A 24,559-nucleotide genomic window follows, 5' to 3' on the forward strand; every position below is an offset into this window, starting at 1 on the left:
GTCAGCTTCTGAATGCCCCCCAAAACCTATCCATAGAGCAGCAGCTCCTCAAGTCTCATTTTATTCTGACAAAGGTTAGGGTGGGGCTCCCCCACAGCACGCTGCCCAGTGAGCAGCCCCAGGCTCTGGGCAGGGAGCCGTGGTACCTTCCCTCAGCCATGGCCCCACCAGGCCCTGAAAGCCAGTTCAGGGGTGCAGGGGTCTGGCTGGGCTGGGGCTGGATTCACAGGACGCCTCAGCCCGCTCTGCCCTGTTTCTTCAGTAAGGAGAGGTGGGGGCGGCTTCCCCTGCCTTGGCTCACAGCTGCCCTCCTGTCCTGCCCAGCACAGTGGGGAGGGTGGCGTGGGGGGTGCAGTGCAGAGCTTGGGGTGAGGAGACAGGCCAGTCACACCTCCTTCTTGCAGGAACCTACAAGTGGATAGGGGGTGAGGTCAGAGGTCACTGCTCCCCACCACCTTCCAGTGCAGCCATATCTGCCTTCTCACTCCTATGGCTGCCCCAACCCTCTCCTCCCACCCCCCCTGTCTGGGTGGCTCAGCTAGCAGGGGAACTCGGGTGGGGCGGCGGGCGTGGGGACTGCGGCACTCACAGGACCCCAGCTGCTCCTCCAGGAAGGAAACCTGCTCACTCAGAGAGTCGATGCGCTCCAGCTGCCGGAAGGAGTGGGCCAGGAGGCTGCCAGGGTCAGGGAGCCCGTGCTCCAGCGCCCGCAAGGCCAGGCTGTGCAGGGGGGCCAGCACCAGCTGCAGCTTCTGTGGGGCAGGCGGAGGGGCCGGGTGGGGAAGGGCCTGTGTGACCCTGGGCCAGGCCCTCACCCTCTGTTCCACTAGACTTGAAAGGAAACTGCTGTGGCCCGCAAGGGCTCTGCCAACCCACCTAACTCTAGCTGCGGGGCCCTGGACGCCCTCCAGAGGGAGCCTCTGGGCCAGGGGAGCCAGAGGTGGTTGGCCACAGGCAGACCGCACACGTTCCCCAAGGACTGGGGTCCCAGGTCAGGGGGGCTAGGAGGGGTGGACAGGAGCTCCTGAGGGGTCGTCAGGTCAGTGTCCCCGTGGAAAGGCCCACAGGGGCACTGTGTCCCCATAGGGACAAAGGCAGGGGTGGGCTGGACCTGGGTTCGGGCTGTGTGGCCTGAGGGGACAGGGCTGAGCTCAGGCCCCTGCTGTCCTGGGGCCCCGGTCATATGCTGCCTCTATCCCACACACAACCCAGACCAAGGGCCCCCTGGGCTGCAGGATCGAGGAAGCCTCCCCCTGGGGCACCCCTGCTGAAGCCCACAGCCACCCCAAGGGTGACGTCTCTGCCACAGGAGACAGCGGGGAGGGGCGGGGAGGGGCCTCACCTGCTCCAGCAGGCCCACTCTTGACTGAAGCCTCTTCACGTCCTCCCTCACCTTACTGTCCACTCCTGGGGAGACCAGCAGCTGAGTGGGGCGGCTCCGCCCACACACCCCACCCCACGCTGGCCCCTTCCCCTGATGGGGTGGCCTCCAGCCCCGCCCAGGTGTGGGACAGAACCCTGGAGACGGGTTCCAGTCCCAGCTGTGCTGGCACGCCCCTCCCCCCCCCGGGTCCCAGGTGTCCCCCAGGGCAGGCCTGGACGTCTGGGAGGTGGCCCTGCCAGCTCAGCGCACCCTGGGGTATGGCTCTGGGCAGACGCGGCCCCACTCGCACCAGCCCTTTGGTGCAGGGCGCCCACCATGCTGAGGGCGTCCCCGCCGAGGTCCGTGCCACGCTCTTGGTGCCAGGCTGCCGACGACGCATTATTACTCACGGTACGAGTTTGAAGTGTCACAGCGCGTACCAAAAGTAATAATGGCCCGTCACCAGCACAGATGCGCATCTCCAGGCTGCCGGCGCGGGGACACACGCAGAACCCCCAGGGCCGAGCCTTCTTCCCCTTTTGGCTGCAATGAGGCCCCAGCCACCTGCCCACACGCCCTAGAGAAGCCACCACCCGTCCTTCCCGTGGGGAAGAGCCCACCTCTGCCAGGTCCCGGAGCTGGTCTGCAGCCGCCCGCCATGCCCGGCACAGACCTACCGCTGACGTCCACCCCCCAGGCCCTCCCCACCTGTTCCCCCAGGCCCAGCAGCAAGGGTAGGGCCGGTGGGGAGTTTACCTCCGGTGGGACTTGGGGCCACCCTGGGGGTCCCTGTCTTGGGCAGGCAGAGCTCCCCGTCCACAGATGGGCTGTGCCCCTCCTGACATTGGCACCAGTAACTTCCCACAGTGTTGACACAGCGCTGTGGACAGCCACCCCCGCCAGCACTGCATTCATCCACATCTGCGGGCAAACAGGCTGTTAGTTAGGGGGCAGTGCCCACACTGAGCCTCCTCAAGACCGACGCATCCGAGGGCCACCCAGGACACACAGGGAGACCCTTCCCCTCTGGGAGGGCGGGATCCAGCCTCACCTGTCTGGCAGGTATCTCCCCGCCACCCTGCAGGGCAGTGGCAGCGGCCTGGCTGGACACAGCTCCCTCCATTCTGGCATGGTGGCTGGCAAATTGCTGTGGGGGGGGGAGGCCTGTCACCAACTGAGGAAGTTCCCCAGATCCCACGGGTGGCAGCAGGGATGGGCACCACGCAGCCAGGGCAAGGAGGCGCTGGGCTCAGGTTTTGAGAAGCAGCAGGTGCTTTGCTGGGGTCTGGAGAGTGGGATGGGCTGCTGCCTAACCGGGCTACTGTTTTTACCATGCGGGGTGCTGTGGAGCCCTCACCTGCTCCACAGGCCCCCGGGAGCCCACCGGTCCTCGTCCAGCCGGGGCAGCAGGCGTAGCGAGGCCTGGCAGGGGCGGGCCCAGGGCTTCGGCGGTAGGCAGTCCTGTAGATGGTCCTGTGGGGTGGGCAGCGGCAGCTCAGAGGGGCCCCTCATGGACTGGCCTCGGGGTGCACCAGGTATCCTGGGCCCAGGCCAGGCTTTCCCCAGACATGCTAAGTGAGACACACCTTCCCTTCCTGTGCACCCACCTTCTTGGCCGATCTGGTCCTAAGCCCTACAGAAGCCACGTCGCCCCCAGAGTGGACAAGGTTACCCAGGTGTGCCCCCAGAAGTCCTCTCCCCCTAGGATGGCAGCTCGGCGTCACTGCAAAAGCCACCTCCCCACCCTGCTCTCTGGTGATGAGTGGGACCCCAAGACTTGGCAGGAAGCCCCGGCTGTGGTTGGCCCAGAGCCAAGGGGTGCTGGTACCCAGACGTGCCACGCCAGTTGAGCCTCCTGCTCCAGGAACAGGGGGATCCAGGTCCCGCAGCGTGTCACCAGCAGAACAGGGCTGGTCTCCCCAGTTTGCTGAAGGTGCTCTTCTAGACCCAACTTCTCAAATCACGGGCTCAGGAGCCACCTAGGCCCCCTCCCCTGAGCAGGCTGGACAGGGCTCACGATTCAGGGCTGTAATTACCAGCCCCCTCCTCAGCCACCCAGGCTGAGTGAAACATGACACTTCCGCATGTTTTATGTTCGGGCTGAGGTACCCGAGCAGAGGTAACTAGGGCTCTGCCCCACACTGGGCACGTGTCCTGGGTCCCCAGCCCAAACCCCGCCCTCTGCCAGGGAGGTCTTAAAGAACCTTACAGAAAATAAAATCTTTTTAAGCCACAGCCCCACAGCTGAGAACCAGAGATGGATGCCCCTCCCGCTGACAGAAGCCGCAGGGAACGTACTGGTGAGGGGCGGGGGGCAGGCTCTCCATCTGTGACCCCGGGGGCCGTCAAGGGGAGAGGGGTGCCCACTGGAGCCCCGCGGGCTGGAGCAGGACGGAGGAAGCATCACAAGTGGACAGCACAGTAGCCAGTGATGCCGGGGGCGGGGAAATTCACAGCCCGCAACGGAGGGGAGCAGACAGGATGGGGCCCCCACTAAAATGAGGGTGGAGGCAGATGTACCAGATGCCCTTGGAGGACTGCTGTTTGAGGTCACCGCGATACCCTCCTGAGGCCAGGACTGCCCACGTTCCAACAGGCATCAGTGTCTGCCACACACTTGGACGTGATCTCGCGAGTCCTGCTGCTCTGGGCCTCGGTTTCCCATCTCGGGGTGAACTGCCCTCCTGGGCCCCAGGGTTCATGGGTGGTGGGGGGGACCACTCACCGGTAGGTGCTGCAGGCTCGGTGCCCATCGCAGGTGGTGAGGAAGGGCTGGTACACACGCTGCACGAAGGACTCGGACACGGGGCTCTTGGGAGCCCCAACGGCACACACCCTGCGGCTGCAGAGGTGGGGAGGCCAGTGGGTCAGCCGGGGGCTTCCAGCCCTGGGACCCAAGGGAGCCGAGAACCTGGGGAAGGGGCTTCTCAGTGTCACTGTGGGGAGGACCCTCAGCAGGAGCCTCAAGGATGAGCTCACCCAGGCCGGTAGACGTGCTCGGTGCCACCCGCTGCCAGCACCAGGAACCACACCAGAAGCAGCTCGCTGGAGCCCCACATGGCCCGTGTCTCCAGGTAGGATGGCCTTCTCCTCAGGGTGGCCTGGAGCACAAGGCACAGCCCTGTAAGTTCCTCTGCAGATCCTCCTCGAGCCCATGCTCCGGTGGGGACTGTCCCCTTGGCTCTGACACCTGCCCAGCTCAGCCTTCTGCCAGCAGGAGAGGCCCCACAGGTGGGTGCCAGCTCTCCCATCCCCCAGCCTGCCTCACTAAGTGAGGCCAGTCGCTCACCAGCCACGTACAGCTCACCTGGGACCACAGAAAGGCGACACCATCGGGGCCTAGCAACAGAAGCCAGCACTCTCATTTGGGGTCCCAGGCACCCTAACCCTGTCGGGGCTTGGTCTGAGTGAGCCTGCAAAGCATCGGAAGCTCCAGGGAACTTCACTCAGACAAGGGGGGGCCCAGGGCTTGCGTAGGGACCAGCTCTCCCTCCCCTAATGGGGTTCAGTGCCCTCCTGTCATGGCAGCGCAAAGGCACGCTTGTACCCCAATCTCCGTCCACAAACACTGTTAGTGGGCAGAGCTGGAACCCAGCCCAGCTGACTTGGCCCTTCTGGCCTCCAGTGCCTCATCTGCCAAATGGGGAGCCAGTCGAGGCGGCATGGCATGGGAGTCCAATAGGGGTGAGGCGCTTCATGCATGAGCCCTCCCAGTCCTCAAAGTGGCGTGGGGGTCCACACTTAGGAGGCGGGGAGTCCTATACTACGGACCGAACCCGTCTGGAGTCTCATGCAGCCTTCAGGGCGCCCAGGACAGTGGCCCCACTGGGCACCCACCCAGCAGGGGGACTGGAGCAGCTCCCCCATCCCCCACCCCACGCCAGTGGATCGGGTCCCCGTCCCTCTGCTGGCTGTGGGTGGGAGCCAGGGAGGCGGCGGGAGGACTCCTGGGCATGTGAGAAACCCAGCCCAGAATTAATGGTCTGGAACACGGCCCGGGGACTCAAGAGGCGGTCCACAGTCCAGGACTGGGGAAGATTCTGCCATATGTGCAGCCAGGGAGCTGGGGAACTGGAGAGCTGCGGAGCTCCACACCCCCATGATCCAGCACCCTACCAAGGGGCCAGGCGTCCGTGCCCCCGCCCCTGGGCTGTCCTGTAGGAAAGGCACCAGGAGAAGCTGAACGTGGGGGGGGGGATAGAGTCAGGGTAAGGTAGTCCCCTTCTCTGGGACTCAGTTTCCTCAGAGACATCACTGGGGTCCGGAGGCCTTTCCTTTGCCTCTGACAGTCAGTCCCATAAACGTGACCACCATGAGCAGTCCCTGAGCCCTCCATGCCCCCACCAAGCCCGACCCTGAGGGGAGAGTGATGCCATGACTGGTCCCAATGGTCACGCAGCTGGTTCAGCCCACTGCACCACGTGGCCATGGGCTGGGTGGAAAGGCAGCGGGAGGAGGGTTCTTCCTGCACCCCCCATTCTGTTGGGGGGCCGGAGAGGGGCGGGCAGAGGGCAGCTGAGCAGGCAGAGACTGCAGTGGGCAACTGAGGTGTCGGGGGCAGTGGGGGATTTCTCAGTTTCCACGCAGAGGCACATCCTGCTAATCAGAGCCGGTGGGGAGATGGACTGGGGTGGACCGTGGGGGCAGCACAGCTGGGGGGCGGGCCTGATGGTCCAGGTCAGCACTGGCATGGTGAGGACAGGTGGCACTGGGAGGAGGCCCTGGGCAGGCAGAGGTGGGTGGGTGGGCTCAGTGGCTGGGCCGGGCAGGGCCATGCCAGGCTTGTACCGGTGTAACTGCCCTTTGCAAAAACCCCGTTCCAGTACCTTCCCTACGTATCCAAGCGGCCTAGAAAAGGAATCGTGCTTCAGAAAAGGAGACTCAGTTTTTGAAAGTCATGCTCTCCCCCTAGACTGGAGGAAGCTGATGGCACTGCCTGGCCTTCGCTGGCCTGGCAGATTCTTATTTCCCTTTGGTGTTGCAGCCCTGCTGGGGCGGGACAACCAGGCCGGGGTGGCTACGGGCCGCCAGCTCCGTAAGCAATAGTGTCCCATTCCCTCCTAGTGTCAGCGTGAGCCCTGCCCGCCACCTTCCCTCGCACCTGGCCGGGCAGACCCCCCCCACACCCCGGGGACGCTGGGTCTGCAGAAGGAGGGGCCTGACTCCACCGCAGCCCCACGGCCCTGGGTTCCCGGTAGGAGGGGTGCTCTGCACGTTAGGACCCACGGTGGGGGTGAGACAAGACTGACTCACTGTGCCCTCTCTACTGCCCGCCCCACGCCCCCCTTTCCCCTTGCACGCCGACTTCATGGGGGAGTGGGAGTGAGGGTGGAGTGACACCCCCTCCCCGCCCCGCAGAAGGTTCGGCTGGCCTGGACTGTGGGGTCCCGGGCCTGCGAGCCCAGAGTCAGGCCCTGGAGGACCCGCAGGGCCCGGATGCCGGATGAGGGGCTGCAGCGCTCCCCACCTCGGCGCCCAGCGCGGCCCGGCCCGGCCCGGCGCCCGTCACCAGCAGGGGGCGCCGTTTCCCAAGGCCGCTGGGCCCATTCTGCAGACCCAGCCTCAGGACCCGGGGCCAGGTCTGGGGGCCGTGTCTCTGCGCTGTGGCGCCTGGCGCCCCTGGCCCGCTCACCTCTCGACTCCCCGCCGTCGCTCGGCGTCGCCCCCCAGCTCCGCTCGCCGCTAGGTCCCCGACCTCCCCCGCCCCAACCTGAGCGGCGAGCAGCCCCCCACCCTCGGCGCTCCCCGCGCCCCCGGCCCGGCGCCCCGCTCCCTCCGCACTCACCGCCCGATCCGGGCGCGCAAGCGCCGCCGCCGCCACCGCGCCGAGGGGCCCGGGCCCTGCCCCGCCCCGGCCCCGCCCCACCTGGCCCGCCCCGGCCCCGCCCCCGCCCCGGGGTGGGCTCCTAGTCCCCAGCCTCCCCTCCCGCCCCCATTGCGCAGATGGGGAAACTGAGGCCCCGCAGGGGACTGTGCCCCCGGGCCGGGCAGTGACTCAGCTACAACTCGGGGCTCCAGACGCACAACGGCTTCAGAGCGCCGCCGCCCGCCGCAGGGGACCAGGACTGAGAGTAGGCCCCTTGGGGATCCGCACTGGGGAGCCACACTGGCCCGGGGTGGCTCGCTCTCGCCCCTCCCACCCCAAGCTGAGCACCAACGGTGGGGGCGGGGGGTGGCCAGTTCACTAGGCACCAGGGGTTAGGCTAAAGCTGACTGAGGCTCTGTAGCCACATGTAGGGTGGGCATCATGACCCCCGAAGTGTGGAGACCCCTTACTCCCATGAGATCACGGGAGTCCCGCAGAGCCGGCTGGGTCCTCGTGTGACACCAGGCCTCCCTCCCAACCAGGGTGTCAGGTTAGCACCCCCTTATTCAGGACAGTCAGGACCACCCCTGAGTGTGCTCCTCAGGCCCCCAGGGAGTCCCCCCAACTCCATGGTCACCAATGGGGACTTTGGGGCGGGTCTCTCCTTTCCTCAGCTCCATTTACACATTTGTAACATGTGCTAACGCAGCCCCACGTGGCAGACTGTCTAGAAGCAGCAGTGCCCACTGAGAGACAGCGGCTGGCACAGCTGGAGCCAGGTGCAGGCATGCCCTACCTGGGAACTCTGTTACCACTGTGGTCGTTTTCTAACGTGATTATTACAGCCGTCACCTTGCCTGAGGCCCTGGCCTTCCCCTCTTGGCAGCTTCTGCCCTGGAACTCAAGCCTGGGCCCTGATCGCCTAAGTGCCTGTGCACAGGTGAAGGGCAAGCCCGGGCCCCCTGCCGCTGCCCAGAGCCCCTGGGTCTTGCTGTGGATACTCACCTGGAGAAGGGGTCTCCCTCATGCCCCAGACACTGGTGGCAGCTGCTCTTCTGGACGGTGGGCGCAACCTGCGCCTCCCTTGTGCTGGGGTCTGCAGGTCAGAGACACGGTGTGGGTTAGCACACAGCCCCGGCCACCCTGGCATCCAGGGGCTGGGAAAGGGGCCCGGGCCAGCCCTGATGCTGCTGCGGGACCTCGCCTGCACTTGCCCTACAGACCCCCACCGCATCACGGCCCAAGCTGACGAGCCTCTCAGCTCTGCCCACCGCTCACACCTTCAGCCTGGTAGCAGACAAGGTTTCCGTCTGTCTGTCAGATGGAACTGCTGCCTCCTGCCCCAGGCGCCCTAGGGATGGAAACGCTCTGCTTATAGCCCACAGTCCCTCTGCAAAGCCCTGGTGCTGGGAGAAGGTCCTGCAGGTTCACAGGAAGGAAGGCACCTTCTTGCAGAGCGAGCAGCTATGAGACTTCAGGCTTGGGCCTCCTTTGGTGCACAGGAGCTGAACGGGGGGGACCCAGCTGGCTGTACAGGGGCCCCAAGGACGAGGCCTCTCCTTCCTGCCCTTCAATGGCCACTGCCCCAGACCAGGAGACCCTGGATACCCCTGGCAGATGGCCTGAGGACAGCGGGGACAGCTGCTGCTGGATGCCTGTGATGGGAAAGGGGGGTCTTGCCTCTGAGCACCCTACGTCTTCTGGCCCCAACCCAGGCAGGGAAGCCCTTGTGCAGCCCCAGGCAGTAAAGGGTTAAGAGCTGCGACTCAGGGGGAGAGCTTCCTCACCCGGTCTCCTGCCCCCATCCAGTCTCTGAAGCTGTGGTCACTTGACCCTTTGACCTCTTGCCTGAGCAGAAAGGACAGCCTGGGGGGCTGGGTCAGTTTGTCCTTACTCTGCCACTAAACAGGGCTGAGGCCTCATTTTCTGCTCCCACATCTAAAAAATGGGCGTTCCTCAGACAGGCTGCTGGTGTGGACCTGAGATGGCAGCAGGCTGAGGCTGGGGCTGGGAAGGCCCCCGCTCCAGCTTGGGGGCTTTGGGTGGGGACTTGGGCCACTCTGGGTAGGGTGGGGGAGAGGGAGAACAGGCACTGCCCCAGGGTCCTAGGTGGGCTGACAGAGTGCTCACACCACACTCCACCACGCGGACCTTCTGCCTGCGGACCCCCGAAGCCAGGCAAGCAGGAGGAGACTCCTGGTACTGTGTTCCGTGCCCCCAACATGCACTGCTCATCCTGCCTGCAGATTTGGCCTTGGGGTTCCTGCCCCCCACGGGCACCCCTCCCCGATCTCTCCAGGAGACCTAGGGTTCCTGGGGGGATGCCCTCAGGACATCTGGGTCTGAGAGGAGAGCCAAGCTGGGATTCTCCTGGAAGCAGAGTATGGCCAGAAGGAGGGGTGCCAGGAAGGGAAGGGTGCCAGCTGCACGTGCCTTCTCTTTCCAGGGATCATGACAGCCGCCAGGTTGCCCAGGGGTAAGTGTTGGAGTCAGGCAGACCAGCCCGCAATCCAGACTGGGCCACCATCAGTGGGCACCTGTGGCCAAGGGGCCTGACTGTGCTCTGAGCAGTGGGAATGGCACCAATAGGGGGAAAATGAGACAGCACTGGAGAGCAGAGTCCACAGCTGGCACAGGTGCCATGGTCACTGGGAGCTGAGGCGCTCACCCCGCTCTGCCCGCTTCCTGCCCTTCCAAGGCCGCCCTTGCCGTACCTGACGCTGCCCAGGCCCGGGCTGGGCCATGGCCACCACAGCTGCCTCCTTGGGCCGGGGGTGGACCCTGCCCCTCGCCAGCCGCCCCGGGACACCTCCAGAGGCCATCCGCCTGGCCTGTCTGCTGGAGCCTCCATCTCAGCCGTGCGTGCAGGACAGCCGTCGTGGGGCAGGGAGGCTCCTCCCGGGCAAGGAAGGGCGGCTTTTTATGCTCCCTCCCGTGGCAATCAGGATTGGGGTGGGCCCTTCCCCACCGGATTTCCTGTGTGTGTTCTCCACTGATAATGGGGTCTGTCGGCGCACAAACAGGAGGCCGAGGGGCGGGGGGGGGCCTTCGAGGGAGGGCTGGGGGACCCGTCCCCCTGGGGCTTCAGAGTCCAACCCTGAAGCAGCCGGAGACCAGGCTCTGGCCGACCACAGCCCTGCTCCTGACCCTGGGACCAGCTGGTCCTGTGTGTGACAGAAGATGTGGCTGGCACCAGGGCTTTTGTAGTACCATGGGTCCACCAGGCTGGTGGGACCTCAGGCCATCTAGTGTGTCTCCACAGAAGGGACATTGGTTCTGTGACCCTGGGCTCTCCCCCAGAGCACACACCAGCACCCCCTAATGTGTGTGCCACGGGGTGGGAGCCCAGCCAGAGGAGACCTGGGGAGGGACAAGGGGGCTGGGTGGTCTGAGAACAGCTGCTGTGGGGCGTGACAGGGAAGGGCAGACATCAGCTCAGGGCCCTCTCTAGGAATGGAACTGTGTCCCTTGGAAAGGGCTGCCCAGGGGACAGTGAGTCCTGGAGGTGTACCACCAGGGGTGCTTTCCTGGGCAAAGCCTCTTCTCTGGACCTCCTCAGCCTCCAGCAGGCCGAGGGGTGCGGGGTGGGATGGAGGTGGAGGAATGCAGGACCTTCAGTTGGCCAAAGGGGGTGCTTCCTCAGGTGAGTGGGTGGTCCAGCCCCCAACTCTGGTCTGCCGTTTCCTCATTTAAGTGGTCCTGGGAGATTGCAGGCCGAGCATCAGAGGCTGTGATGGTGGGTGGCAGGTGCCCACAGGGAGCTGGGCAGCTGCTGAGGACCCACCCAGACCACACAGTTGGCCGAGGGCCTCCGAGCAAGCAGGGTTGCCCTGGGGCACAAACCCTGATCTGGGGTCAGCCCTCCTATCCACAGCCAGAGACACCCTTAGTTTCTGTGACCTTGAGCCCCTTCACTCACCCTCACCTCTCTCCAGCCCCATCCAGCTGATGTCCAGGCCAAGAGGGAGGCGGGGCAGCTTGGGAAATTCTCCATGGAAATCCTGAGAGCAGGAGGGGTCTCACCCATGCTTGGCAGGTCCCCTGGTCAGTAGGGACCTGCTCCCTTCCCCACCCCCATAGGCACAGGGCTGTGGTTAGGACCCAGGGGCTTCTCTTCTCTGGGTCTCAGTTTCCCCATCTGTTCCATGGGGGCGAGAGAGGTGCCAGTCACCAGGCTTGTTGTGATGGCTGAGGAGGCTCCTGGGGCTGAGCTGTTGTTGGTCTGAGTGGAGAGGGGCCTGGAGGCCTCTTTGCCGAGGTGCCCCCTGCCCAGAGGCTGGAGCTGGCAGGTAGAGCCTCCCATCCCCCCATCTCTCCCCACCAGCCCACAGTGGCCGCACTCTGGGCACCCCTTGCCTCACTCGGCCTCCTTGCTCACACATCTGAGGGCCCATCTGCCCAGAGGGCTGGGGTATCCTGCCAAGGTCCTTGCCAGAGTACAGGGCCAAGTTGGGCTTTTCCTCCCCCACAGGAGGTGCCCACACGACCCAGACCCCAGGCCCAGGGATCTGTTCTGTGCCCCTGGGTGGAAGAAGCAGCAGACATCAGGGCTGGGTAGATCCAGCCCCTTTTGTGTACAGATGGGGAAACTGAGGCCCAGAGAGGGAAGAGACTTGGCCAGGTAAGCAGGGGGGAAGGGCAGGACAGGAACAGCCCCTTCCTTTCCTCCTTTGTTTGCTCAGTGAACACCCAGATGCCTGCTTATGCCCTCCCACCAGGCATCAGACCCATCCATGCCAGGGGACAGGATGGGTTGGGAGTAGCTAATCATAATCAGCCAAACTCCTCCCTCTAAAGCTGGGGCATGTTAGGGAACCTTCTGGAAAGGTGCCCCAGTGCACAGAGGTGAGTCCAGGCACAGACAGGAGAGAGAGCAGAGACCTGGGTCCTGCCAAGGTCCATCTTCCTATTCCGGCTCCTGGGTGCCACGTGGGGTGGGAGCTAGCCCTGCCTGCTGCCCATTTGTTTAGGGGGTCCACCATTGCTTGTGATCCCCTCCTGACCAGCCCTGCCCCAGCCCCCCCCTGGAACAACACCACAATCAATCCAAGGAGGAGAGGCCTTGGCTCAGGGTGGCAGGGTACCGGCCTCGCCCTGTCCAGTTGCCTAGAACCCCACCGTGTCCCACTGTCTCAGGTCCCCGGCTGGAGTCCTGCCCCAACCCAGGGCATGTCAGGGAGGGGCTGCCCAGGACAGGGGGTGTGGGTGCAGGCAGAGGACAGAGATGGGTGCTGTCTGACCCTCTCAGACTGCAGGAGGGTCCCGGGGCCCTGGAAGGAGAAAGTGGCACTTGCTGTCCCCTGGGCCCCTCGGGGTGCTGGAGTGGTGGGAGCTCACTTACTCTGTGCTCCAGGCTGGAGGGGGCTCAACCTGGGGCAGGCCAGAACCCTCCGCTCCCCGTAGGAAGGCTCTCCTCCCCACTCTGATAGCGTCTGTTCAGGTTCATCGAGCACACTACCTGCCCTCCCCAAGTCCTTTTTGGAAGGAGTCAGTGGCGCCTCTGACCCAGGCCTATGTCCCCAGAGGGCAGAGCATGCCCTGCCTCACAGGCCCAGCACGGAGGTGGCCACCTGGTGGGACTGGTCAGTGACCTCCACACGGTCCGGCTGTCCACACCTGGACGGCTCGCAGGCCTGGCCTGGAGGCCCACCAGCTTTGAGTGTGGCACCTAAGGCGGGGGCCCTGGTACTCTGGTGCCAGCTTTGCTTCCGTTGGAGGCTCTGCCCACACGGGGCCTCAGTTTCCCCACAGCTGCACGGTCAGAAGGGTGAGACTGCTGCAGGTTCCTCCTTGCTGCCAGAGCACTTTGATTGGGAAGGGGTCCTACTACCTTACCGTCCCCGAGTGTGCTGGTCAGGTGGTGAGTGGCAGAGGTCGGCCCCCTGGGACCCTCCTGGGACCTCTTACAGCCAAGCTTTCGGCTTCTGCAGCCCCAGGAGAAGGTGAACCAAGTCCCCAGCAGAAACCAGTGTGGGCACCTCAGGCGGCTTGAGGCGGAGGGGTACCAGGCGCAGTGTGAGCCGGGATGCAGGAAGGGGAGAGCGGAGCACGGAGCTGCTGGGAGAGATGGGGCTTCCTGTTTACCAACCCCCGCCCCCCCAACACCGAGTGTCTCTGGCCTCAGGAACAGGATGGCTCTGTCAACTATGGCTGGACCCAGCCTCACGCCAGATGTGGCTGAACCTTCATTAAGGGATGGCCTGGTCCAGCGACCCATCCCAGTGGGGGCTGCAAGGGAGGTGGCCAGGCTCGGGCACACCTGGCCAGGTGATCTGTCTACCCCTAATGGGGCCAGGTCCCAAAGGGAACAGGTTCGATAGGGAGCTGGGGTCTGTCCAGCCTGCCTGGGGTCTTCAGCTCTCCTCCCCCCGCCCCACTGCCCTGACTCCTGCCCGTGTCTGTTAGAAGTGCCCCCTGCTGGGCACCCGGGCACCATGCTCAGTGCTCACATAACACCCCTGAGCTGAGAATTTTCCATTTTCAGAAGATGTGCCTGAGGCTCACAGGGGAAGATGCTCGTCCAGGGTTGGCCAGTGGGAAACAGAAGTCTTCGATGGACAGCTCAGGGTGCCTGGGCACCGGGACACTCTTGGGAACCCTAGGCCCCCTCTCCTTGCTGCCCCCACCACCTGGCTTCCTGGAGACCACTCGTGGAAGACCAGGAGCCAACCCTGACCTCCACACCCCATCCTTTGTTCCCAGATCCCCGTGGGCTCTGCCCTCCAGGCCACCACGCTTCCCGCCTGGACGGTCTCCTCCTCGACCTGGTGGGCACCCCTTCTCCCCACACCAGTTGTCAGGGAGCTCTGGGCAGGGTGACATCAGCTCATGTGACATCCCTGCCTAAGCTCCCCTGAAGACTTCCCACGGCACTTGGGCTGAGTTCTAACCTCACACGGCACCTGAGCGCCAGCTCCACGGAGCAGGGCCTCGTCTCTCGCTCCCTGCCTGCCCTTGCTGGGACAGAGCCGCCCCTTTGGCTCCTCAATAGGTGCTGAGGGGCCCTGCAGACGCCCCCCACCCGGAGGTGGCTTGCAAACAAGCACTGCAGCCAACACTTTGTGGAGAATCACACAGCCCTGTGAATGTTCACACGGTGAACACGCCCATGTAACCGGTACCCGGCCAAGAGACTGGGTCCCGCTTCCACGGCCCAGGAGCCGCTCCCCTGACTCCTGCAGTGTGGTTCTGTCTGGTTCAAAGTTTAAGCCCATGGCGTCAGGTGGTGCCCACGCTGTGTCTGGCCTGTGCCACTCCATGGTGCATCTGTGAGACCCGTCTGTGCTGTTGTGATTTGGTGGCTGTTGCTCGTCCCTTGGGAGAATGCCACAACTTACGTGCACAGCATGGCTGGCTTTGGGTCTTACCAACGGTGCTGCTTTGGACACTGCCGGCCTTTGGCAGACACACGCATGAACGCGTTTCTCTTGGCTGCCTGTCCCCGGGACTGTCCCAGGAGAGGCAGGAAGCCAGCGACCACCCCGCAGCTCAGGTGGCCCCATCAGCAGTGCGGGGGCATGCCGCCGCCCAGCCCCTCGCCCAGCCCCTCGGCAGCACCCACTATTGTCTTTTATCATTTAAACCGTTCTGCTGATTCTGCAGTGGTATCGCTGTGTTACTGTTTCTTTAATGCAGGAAGAAAAAAAAGAAAAAAATATTCTTTTTTGAACAACAGATTTCTCCCTTGGGGAAAGACTCATTTATAGAGGAGATACCTGGGTGGGGGTGAAAGCCGGGCAGGGGGCCCTCGGCAAGCAAGGTGGCTGCGAGGAGGGGCCAAGGGCAAGGCGCGGCTTCGCTGAGCAGTCTGACCTGCAGGCACCGTGAGTGGTGACTGTCTCAGGGCACCGAGCGAGTCTGGGTGGTGCAGAGAGAAGAGGCTGGGCCTGAGCCAGGGGTGGGGGGGTTCCCCTGGTGTAATTTCTGTGGGTTCTCAGCGTGTCCCTGGCTCCCGGGAGCGCCCACGAAATGTTTGTCTCCAGAGCTGTTGGCTAGCTCAGGGTCAAGGTGCTGGCTCCAGCCAGGAGGCAGCACTCGCAGGGTGGGCCGTGTGGGGGGGGACTGACTCCTGCAGGAGGTTCGCTGAGCTGGGAGAGCCCACAAGAGTCCGAGAACCCTGGCTGTGGCCAGGCCCTCGAGGGTCACCTCAGCCCACACACAGCCCCACGGCCGGCCGGGGCTTGGCCCAGTGCCCGCCCGGCTTCATCTGGAACCCAGGCTCCTCCAGGCGGTGGAGGCCGCCCAACCCCCTCACAGCTTCCCCTTCATGGGGGCCAAGGAAGGGGGCTTGCCCTTCCCGCCTGGCACCCTGCACGAAGCCCCACTTACAGTCGGGCTGCAATTTGCCAAGCCAGGCAGATGGGGCAACCGTTAAGGTAGAGGGAAAAAAACACTTTACCTCCTGGACGGAAAGGGAAGTTCCTGTGAATGGGGGAAGGGGCGTTAATGGAGGTGGGCGAGGGTTTAGCGGCCCCCTAGCTCCTGCCCCCATTGGGGCCATCCTGTCCCTTCCCCGCCCTGCCCACTTAGGGAAAGCTGGGGGCCAGGCCCTCTGGAGCCTTTGGGGACGGGGGGAAACAAGAATGACAGCTAAGACCTGCAGACACTGCTGCACGCTTGTGGCTCCTTGGGGGGCTGTCACCACCCTTTGAGGGTGATGCCACAGTCTGACCCTGTTTGTGGAGGAAGAATGACTCCTCATGGTCACGAAGACTGTCAGGGCAGAGCCTGACCTCTTGCCCAGAGCCGGGCCAGGCGGGAGCGGCAGGCAGGGCCATGCTGGCCATGGGGGGCAGGTGAGCGGTCCCCATCCCGAGACAGGCCCCTGTCCGCATTATCCCAACGGTCAGTGGAAGGCTGCTGGGAGCATGTGTGAGTCCCCCCTGGGGAGACCTGCACGTGGGCTCCAGTGAAGTCAGGGACATCGGATGCCCCGAAGACTTCTCTGCCTCAGTTTCCCCATGTGTCAGGTCAGGATGTGGTGGGTTTGGGGAGACCTGGGGAGATCTTGGGGTCTCCAACCTCCAGCATGGTGGACAGTTTGTGCCTGGGCCTGTCGTGCGGGGGGCAGGGGAGGACGAGGGTTCTGCAGCTTCCTCCGGGTTGTTAAAAAGGGGTCTGTGACGCCCTACCCCAAGTTCAGAGCCCTGAGGTTCCTCCAGATCTCCCAGTTCACCACGCTCTGAAGTTGCTTTTATTATCATCATTAATTTTTAATGTCTTTAGAAATGTAAAGAGAGAAGGGGGAGAAAAAAAAAGGCCAGGATCTGCTGCCCAGCCAGAAATCTCTGTTTCCTCTCAGCCAGGAAACAGGAAGTGAGTGTGCTGGGGAGATTGGGGACAGGGCTGCGAGAACAATAGAACCCCCCCAGAAGGGAAGAGGAACTGCGTCAAGGGGCCAGGGTGGGGGCCGGAGCCTGACCTCTCCCCCACCATGCTCTGGCCGAGGCATAAATTTAGTCTTGGTTCTTTTCCTGATGAAACGCTCCAGTGCCCCATTGTTGGGGGGAGGGGGTGCAAGGCCCCCCTCCTTCCCCGGATGTCAGGGCTCCTGGGGTCTTAGGGACCATCTAGCTGTGCCCTCCTTTCCCTTATGGGTAAACAGGCCCAGAGAAGGGAAGAGCCTTGTCTGGGGGCCGCGGGGTGTGGGGATGGAGTACCTATGGATACGTGGGGTCTGGTTAGGGCTGCAGGTCCTCTCTGGAGAGGCCCCCCTGTGCAGGGGACAGAGACCCCCTCCACACCCAGAACAGAAGCTACCCCTCAGGGAACCCCTGCCTGCCCAGGCCCCTGGACCCTCACCTGCAACACCCATGCCTACCTGAGTAGGCTACAGCAGGTCTCACGGAGGCACTCTGTTACAAGCCCGGGCCCTGTCACATGGAGCTGTGACCTTAGCCAGGAGGGGCCCTGGCTCAGTGAGAACCAGGGCCAGCAGGTGCTTTCTTTTTTTTCCCCAATATAGGAGCTTTACTGAGCTGTAATTCCACCCATTTAAAGTGTACAATTCAATAGATGTTGGAGTCCGTCACAGGGTTTAGTAGCCATTGTTGCGGTCATTTTCTAGGACAGTTTCTTCACGTCAAAAGAAACCCACGCCCTGTGGGAGTCATCCCCATAACCCTCACATCTCCCCAGCCCCTGACGGCCATCGGCTACTTTCTGTCTCCGCAGATTGGCCTGTGGTGGGGTTTCGTGTGAGTGGGATCTTACACTACGTGCCTTTTGCATCTGGCTTGTGTCTGGCCTCCTTCACGGAGGTTCGTGCGTGTTGTGGCGTGTGTCCCTGCTTCACTCCTCTCTCTGGCTGAATAAGGGCTACAGTATCTGCATGGACCAATCTTGTTTATCTGTCCCTCAGCTGATGCATGTTTAGGCCGTTTCTACCTGTGGCTGTTGTGAACATGTGTGCGTACAAGTTTGTGTACGTTCCCTTCTCTCAGGCACTCTCCTGGAAGCGGGGTAACTCCGTGTGTAATCATTTGGGGAGGTCCCAAGCTGGTGGTGTCTGATCACACTCCCCTGCCACCCCCAGGAAAGCTGGAGGGGCAGCTCCCCAATCCTGCCAGAACCCCGGATGGACTCGGAAACACACACGTGGGAGCCGGGCTGGTGGCTCCTCTGGGCCAGGCTCAAAACTGAACCAAGGACCCATGAGGCTGTCATGGGGCAGATGTCATACAGCCTGTGGGCTGTCCCCTCTCTGTAGACTGTGTGCCTGGGGTCACACAGGAGCCTGTCTCTCATCTGAACGTGCTAGACTCAGTCCTGGAGCCCCCAGGAGGTACAGGGGGCCCCCAGATCTCAGGACTGCCCTTTGGAATGGCTCCCTGTCCCACCCCAGTGCCTGTAACTCATGCCCAGCCCAGCTTCCTGCCCTGACCCCCAGTCTGGGCATGGTGAGACCAGGACCACGGAGGCAGGCCCCCCATCAGCTGAGGGAGAGTGGCAGTGCAGGGTTCTGGTCTGGGCTGTGCATTCAGGGTTCCTGGGGCCCAGGGCAATTCTGGGCAAGCCCCCATCTTCTCCAGACCCCAGTGTCCTCCGTTCATAATGATAACGATCAGGCTCCCATCACTAAGTCTTAGGGTTCCACTGCGACCCTCACTGTGCCAGGGAAAACAGGCTCAGAGGGGCCAAGTGCCCTCCAGGCCACCAGGCACAGGGTGGAGCCGGGGTTAGAATACAGGTCCCCACGCAGCCAACACTTGCTCTCTGCATCTCCTGTGCCCCCCACCCCTTCCCCATTCTAGGATTTGAGTGGTCCCAGGTGAGCAGGGTGCTTTGGGCCAGGGTCCCCAGGCTCCCTAACTCTTGGCGCATTTTCTGCCAATACCCCATCACCACTCTGGGGACCTGCTCTACATGCCCCACTTGCACCCAAGTGTGACCAAGTGAAGGTGACCCTGTATACTTCCCTGGAGAAGGAGAGGGTGCGGGTAGTCCCCACCCCAGGCCTGGCAACAATTCTGTCTGAGCAGGCACCCAGGCGTGGGGATCAGCCCTAAGTCTAGGTGTCGGTACTGCTGCCACAGGCCACCATCCCAGCCCAGGTGACGCCAGCTGCACTCTCAGCCAGGATGTCCCCAAGCCCACCCCAGCTTCATCAGGCCCCGTCTGGGGATCACAGCTTCCTGAGCCAGCCCCTGCTCTGACAATGGCCGGAAACTCCCTGCTCAGGCAGCGGTCCGGTCTGGGCAGGCCACGTGTGGCCCTGGGGAGGTGAGAAAGTTGCTGTGCTTGAGCAGAGGTCCTCCCGGGCGGCTTTGCCAGCCCTGACTGCCTGTTGTCCCTGGGCAACGATGGACACCCCCCCACAGAGGCCTGGGCTGGCCGAGTGTTCAGGAAGCAGGCCACAGATGGCCGCCATGCCCAGGGCCCACTCCTGCTCTGTGCTCAGGGAGGGACGCCCCACCTCCGCCGTGTCCCTGCCAGGAGGCTTACCAGGTTTAATGAGCAGAGTGCTGAGGGCTCAGGGACGCAATTGTGGTGCTGGTGGTGCGTTAGGGGGTCTGACGCAGGAGGTGCAGGGGCACCCTAACCCTCGCCCCATTCAGCTTCCCACCATTTTAGTATATGTGCTGCCGAAGCGAGCACAGCCCCCCACCATTTTAAAGGACTGGCATCCAGAGGAAGAGCCCCCTCCTTCCCTGGGCCAACACCCTGGAGGCAAAGGGCAACTGGGCGCCAGCGTGTGAGCTGTGCTGTGGGGATGTGATTCCTCCCGGGTGTGGAAGCCAGTGGCCTTTGGCTGGGGCAGGACAGGAAGGTCCTTCTGGGCCCAGGATCACTTATTTCTATTGTATTTTACAATCCCAATATGCAAATCGATTTTTTTGAATGTTGCCTGGGCTATGATGTAATACCTGCTTGTTTTGAAAAAGCTGGTTGGCTTTGAGGCACAGAAGCCTAAGAGAGAAACCGCCGCGCCCCATGACACACAGCCTCACGTCTGTGGGGGGCTCCTGTGTGCCCACAGCACTCTGCCATGCAAGGCTGAGGGCACGCGGGTGAATGCAGAGTGACTCCCTCCCTGGCCAGGGCCCCACCACTACCGTGACGGCGATAGTAACAGACATGTCCTTGAGACCGACCTTGCTGAGGTCTAAGCTACGTCCAGCGCTTACATTAAAACATGTAAGACACAATAGACTTTATCTGCAGAGCAGTTTTAGGTTCGCAGCAATATGGAGAGGAACGTACAGAGTCCCTGGACCCAGCCCCCACATGCACAGCCGCTACCGACACTTCCCACCCGAGTGACACGTCTGTTACAATGCGGGGACCTGCACTGACACGTGGTCATCTCCCAGAGTCCACAGTGTACCTTAGGGCCACTCTTGGACATTGTCTGTTTGGACATACGGATAACGACACTTAGCCACCGCAGGGTCTCAGCAGTGTCACTGTCCTGAACAGCCTGTGAGGGCACACGATGTAAGCTGACACGTTCATGATTCTGGTGCGTGTGTCCCCCGTGTCACCCCGCCTCGATCAGCCGATAGGACATTTCCCTTCTAGTCCGACGCACCCCCGCCACCCGCTGTGGTCACTCTGTCCCCCCTTGCACTCTGCCACTCTGGAGAATCCCTTTCTGGAACCACACGGCAGGACCCGGGGCTCAGCACGGAGCCTTGGAGACGGTGTGCGCTGTGTGCGCGTCTGCAGCTCGTTCCCGTCCCCTGCTGACTGGGATCCCGCGGTGTGGGAGGGCCACATTTATATCAAACACACTTTAAAAGACGCGGCCCCCAGTTTCTTAAAAAGTAAACAGAGAATTACGGCATGATTTTGCCACGCCACTCCCCGGTGTCCACACAAAGGGACGAAGGCGGGGACTCACACAGATGTGTGGGATGCCCACAGCCCCAGAGGCGGGGCCACCAAGTGTCCTCCAGCTGACAGGTGGACAGGCAACATGTGGCGCGTTCATCATTCCGCCACAAAGAGGGACGAGGAGCCGACACTCGCTCCCACACGGGTGAGCCCTGAAAACATGACGCCGAGTGCCAGACGCCAAACACCAAAGGACACACATCGTATGGTTCCACTTATGTGAAATGTCTGCAGTCGGCACATCCAGACAGAAATTTAATTTGTGGGTGCCAGGAGCAGAGGGGAGGAGGGAAGGGGGAGTCGGTGTTTAATGGGTGCAGAACTTTAGTTTGGGCTGAGGGGATGTTTGGGAAATAGTGCTGGTGATAGCTCAACCGCGTGAATGTAATGCCACTGCATTGTACACTTAAACACAGTGGAAATGGCCAATTTTATGTTTTATATGTATGCTAGTGTAATTTAAAAGAATTAATCATGTAATAAACTGAAGCTTATTGAACTGGATACTTTAAAAGGGCGAACTCTGTGGTATGTGAATTACACCTCAATGCTACAGAAGAAGAAATTGAGGGGCTTCCCGAGTGTCTGCCCATGAGGCTCTGCCCACAGACTGGGGGCCATCTGACCCACGAGATGTGCGGGCATGTTTTAGGAGGACCCCCAAAACTGGTGGGGGTCAGCACCGAGGGTCCCCAGCCTGGCAGGGCAACTTCAGGGCCCAGGTCCTTTCTCCTGTGCTCCCGGGGACTCTGAAAGCAGACATTGGGGGCATGGTGGGCCCTGCCCTGGGCTCCGCCTGCAGTCCAAGGCCCACCCTGTAACGGGGTAACCCTTTCCCTAGCCAAGGGCCACTCCTGGAGTTCAGGGGGTGGGAGAGGTCCCTTCAGGGGCTGGTGGAACCCCCCACAGCCCAGCTCACCAGACCTGCTGTGTGGCCAAGAGTCATGGTCACTGTGGGCAGTGGGGGCAGGGGGGTAGGGCTGACATTTCTCTCTGCCCAGTGTCTGGCTCACGCCAACCAGCTCATTTTAGGACAGATGGCAGGAAGAGCAGCCTGGGGGGCGGGTTCTGAGGGGACACCAGTGAGGCTGAGCCAGGCCCGTGCTCCCCTGGACCTCAGGTAGCGAGTGGGCAGTGTCTACACCTGAGGAGCCTGAGCCCGCCTGAGCCACAGGAGCGGGAGGGGTGGGGACAGGGGCCCGAGGAGCAGAGTGCTGGCCCTGGAGGGAAGGAAGCCTGAAGCAGCTCCTGGGCGGTCCAGATCCCAAGGCCAGGGCTGGAGCCCTGCCACCGGGCTTCAAACTCCTCCTGGCCCCTGGCCCTCAGAGCTGAAGGAGGGGGAGGGGACGGAGGGCCACCGGGAGGGAGCGCCGGCCTCCCGCCCTGGCAGGAAAGGCTGACCAGAGCCGGGACAAAAGGCGGACGTGCAACCGGCCATGTGCGCCCTTATCAGGGCCTGCACGCTCGGGCGAGGGGCCTTGGCGGAAACTCTCCTCTCCGCCCGCCTTCCTGCCGCCTGGCCACCCCACCGGGCTGCGCATGTGTAGGCGCGAGGGGACACTGGCGGAGGGAGACACCTGTCCCCCAAGGGACATGGCCGGCCGGCAGGGGGCAGCAGGCGGCAGGTCACCTGGCCTCCGGGGTTCTGGGCTGTCATCCGAGTGGAGCGGTGGCAGTCACTCTGCCTGCGGCACGGCCAACAGCCTCCCGTCCAGCCCGGAGTGCCGTGACCAGGCGGGACAGGCGCCCCAGGGGGAGGAGGAGCATCGGCAATAGGCAATTGTGTGACTGTGGCTGTCTGGGTCCCCACCCACGGCGACCCCTGGGAATGCTCAGGAGGGGGTAGGAAGGGCCCAGGCAGGGGTGTGAGGGAGGCGGGGATCACACCTGCCACAGCCCAGCACACTGAGTACATAGAGCTGCACGTTTTATGTTAATTGTGAAAAGTGTGCCTCGTTCAATAAGCGTGAGGTGGCTGTAGGCAGTGGGCCTGGGGCTCAGCGGCTTTCCCACAAAGGCCCACGGTCTGTTGCAGGGGTGGGGGGTAGGGACCTCGTCCCACCCACCCTTCCCACCAGCCTGACCCTAGTGGCTTCGAGTCCGAGGCTCTGCCCCAGCAGCCACAGACTTGGGACAGCCTCTCTGGGTCCTCGTGCTTCCCTTCCCAAACGGGCAGGGGTCCGTCCTGGGTGCCCCTACTGCCCAGGTCTGAAAGGTGCTCATGGCCTTTCCCTCTGAAAACCCACCGTTGGCCTGATTACCCCATTTCCTGAATGAAGGGACGGGGTACAGAGGAGGGGAGTGGTTCTCAGTCCTGGTACCTGGGGAAGACTTACAAATCCCCTGACAGGGGCCCCGCCCAAGCCCCAGGACTTTGAAAGCTCCCTGGGGTGCCAGTGTGAAGCCAGGGTAGAGAGTCCTTGTTTCCGTAGGAACGGGGCAATGGGACTCGGGGAGGGACCCCAACAAAGTGTAGGGTCCTGGCAGCAGGGTCCTGGTGGCCAGGCCGTCACCTGTGGTCATGCAGGCTGTCCCAGTGCCACCAGCAGCAGGCAGGCACCAGAGCCCGCTGCAGGGTCTCCGTTTCTCCATAGCGAAGGAAGGGGCCTGGCAGAGGCCCCTAGAGGCTTGCACCCTTGTCACCCAAGGCTTCTCCTTCGGAGTGTTTGGGGGCAGTGGGTGAGGAGAGGCTGGCCAGACATTCCCATTCACATCACCCAGAAACATGAGGAACCCAGGCTCAGGGCTCAGGCCCTGGCTCTGCCGTGAAATGTGACCTCTGTCATCTGAGATCAGGTGACAGCCATGCCCCCCTGTGGGCAGTGCTGTGAAAATCTTTCCATTGGTCCTGCCTTGGGCCTGTGACCCAGAGGTCAGGGAGGACAAGGGCCTAGCCAGGCTCCTGCCACCTGCAGCAGCCAACCAGGTCCATCACCGTCGTTGGGCCTGGCTGTGCCTCAGTTTCCCCCATCAGATGGGGCCAGGCTTATAGCCTGAGTGGTGCTGGCCCCAGCCCTGTGGGCAAGCCTCCCAAGATGGAGGGTGGGACGTGCTCGGGAGCCACAGAGGGGCCAGCACTCATGTCCAGAGCACGTCCACACTCGGCCCTGGCCCGGCCTGGCTGGAGGCCCTGCTGACTGGAGAGGACAGAGGAAGGCGGCCAGTCTCTCGCTTCCTCACTGACCCCACCCGTCTGGGCTGCTCCAGGAGCACCCAGAGTGTTCTGGGGGGGGGGCCTGTGGCCAGCCCCCGGTCATCTGTGACCTCTGAGGCCTGGCCTTAATGCCTCACTCTCTGAGAACTGCCCAGACCCCTGGAGAAGGGTTAGGGGCTTCCATGACACATGGCTCCTACCTCCATGCTGGGGGGGAGGGTGTCAGCACGGTCACCGCTGTGCCCCAGACCCCAGACGCAGGCCTACCCAGAGATCAGCACATTGGTCTTTGCCTGTCCTCCCCGGGCCCAAGGAAGGAGTGGGGCAGGGAGGGCGCTGGATACGGCCTCTTGGGACCTCCCAGCTGGGGGTGTGAGGACCCCCTCCTGGGCACGCAGGCCTAGGGTCCTCAGCCTGGTAGCTCCCATCAGCCCTGGGACCCCTCTTCCGAGCAGTCTGGTGCGATGACCACATGGAGTCCACTCCCATGCAGTTCACTCTCTGCCCACTGGGCAGCGGTGTTTCACCACTTGAGCCAGGCCCCAGTCCTCAGAAATGACCAAGGACCGTGGGGGCAGCAAGCTCTGCCCCAAACTTGCGCGGGAGTTTGGGGGGGCCTGGGGCCCCAGAGTGTGGGACAGTGTGAGCCGTCGCACTCCCCTGACAACCTGAGCAATTGTACAGCGTGGCAAGGAGCTTCAGACACACAAGGTGGAGAAGACCCAGCTCAGTTATCAAGTGGCTCCTTCTGCCCAAGAGAACATGTACGTCACATGTGGCCCCCCCAGAGCTGGGGTACGCCCCAGAAAGCTCACCTTGGAGGCTTTACCTCCTGAGCTCCTGCTAGACCCCCGCCCGCGCTCAGGGTCTCCGCCAGCTGACATTTCAGGCACTCATGCCC

At 62.9% G+C, this 24,559-nt stretch overlaps 1 protein-coding gene across 8 annotated transcripts; it reads right to left on the minus strand.

Moving 5' to 3' along the window:
* Positions 1-44: 44 nt before the first annotated feature.
* EGFL7 (EGF like domain multiple 7) lies at positions 45-13,269 on the minus strand. 8 transcript variants are annotated; one of them, XM_081067147.1, is made up of 11 exons: positions 9,884-10,024; positions 8,175-8,265; positions 4,671-4,702; positions 4,343-4,464; positions 4,089-4,205; positions 2,721-2,836; positions 2,415-2,510; positions 2,120-2,284; positions 1,343-1,407; positions 590-752; positions 45-408 (listed from the first exon to the last, which is right to left on the minus strand). In XM_081067147.1, the coding sequence occupies exons 1-11, from the start codon at positions 9,989-9,991 to the stop codon at positions 386-388; spliced, it is 1,098 nt and encodes a 365-aa protein (XP_080923273.1). In that variant the 5' UTR covers positions 9,992-10,024; the 3' UTR covers positions 45-385. The 8 variants fall into 8 exon arrangements, with proteins under 8 accessions (XP_080923273.1, XP_080923275.1, XP_080923274.1 ...); XM_081067149.1 differs by lacking the exons at positions 4,671-4,702; positions 9,884-10,024 and adding an exon at positions 13,005-13,269; XM_081067148.1 differs by lacking the exon at positions 4,671-4,702 and having other exon boundaries at positions 9,884-10,065.
* Between the last annotated feature and the right edge of the window lie 11,290 nt (positions 13,270-24,559).

The sequence above is a fragment of the Rhinolophus hipposideros genome, assembly GCF_964194185.1.
Source record: "Rhinolophus hipposideros genome assembly, chromosome: 11".
Classification (NCBI taxonomy): domain Eukaryota; kingdom Metazoa; phylum Chordata; class Mammalia; order Chiroptera; family Rhinolophidae; genus Rhinolophus; species Rhinolophus hipposideros.

Excerpts from the sequence above, each read along its gene's own strand:
- EGFL7 (XM_081067147.1), bottom strand. The coding sequence starts at position 9,991 with ATGGCCTCTGGAGGTGTCCCGGGGCGGCTGGCGAGGGGCAGGGTCCAC. Across the intron at positions 4,206-4,342 it reads GAGCACGTCTACCGGCCTGG|CCGCAGGGTGTGTGCCGTTG; the intron begins GTGAGCTCATCC and ends CCACCTCTGCAG. Across the intron at positions 2,837-4,088 it reads CGAGCCTGCAGCACCTACCG|GACCATCTACAGGACTGCCT; the intron begins GTGAGTGGTCCC and ends CCCACCCCACAG.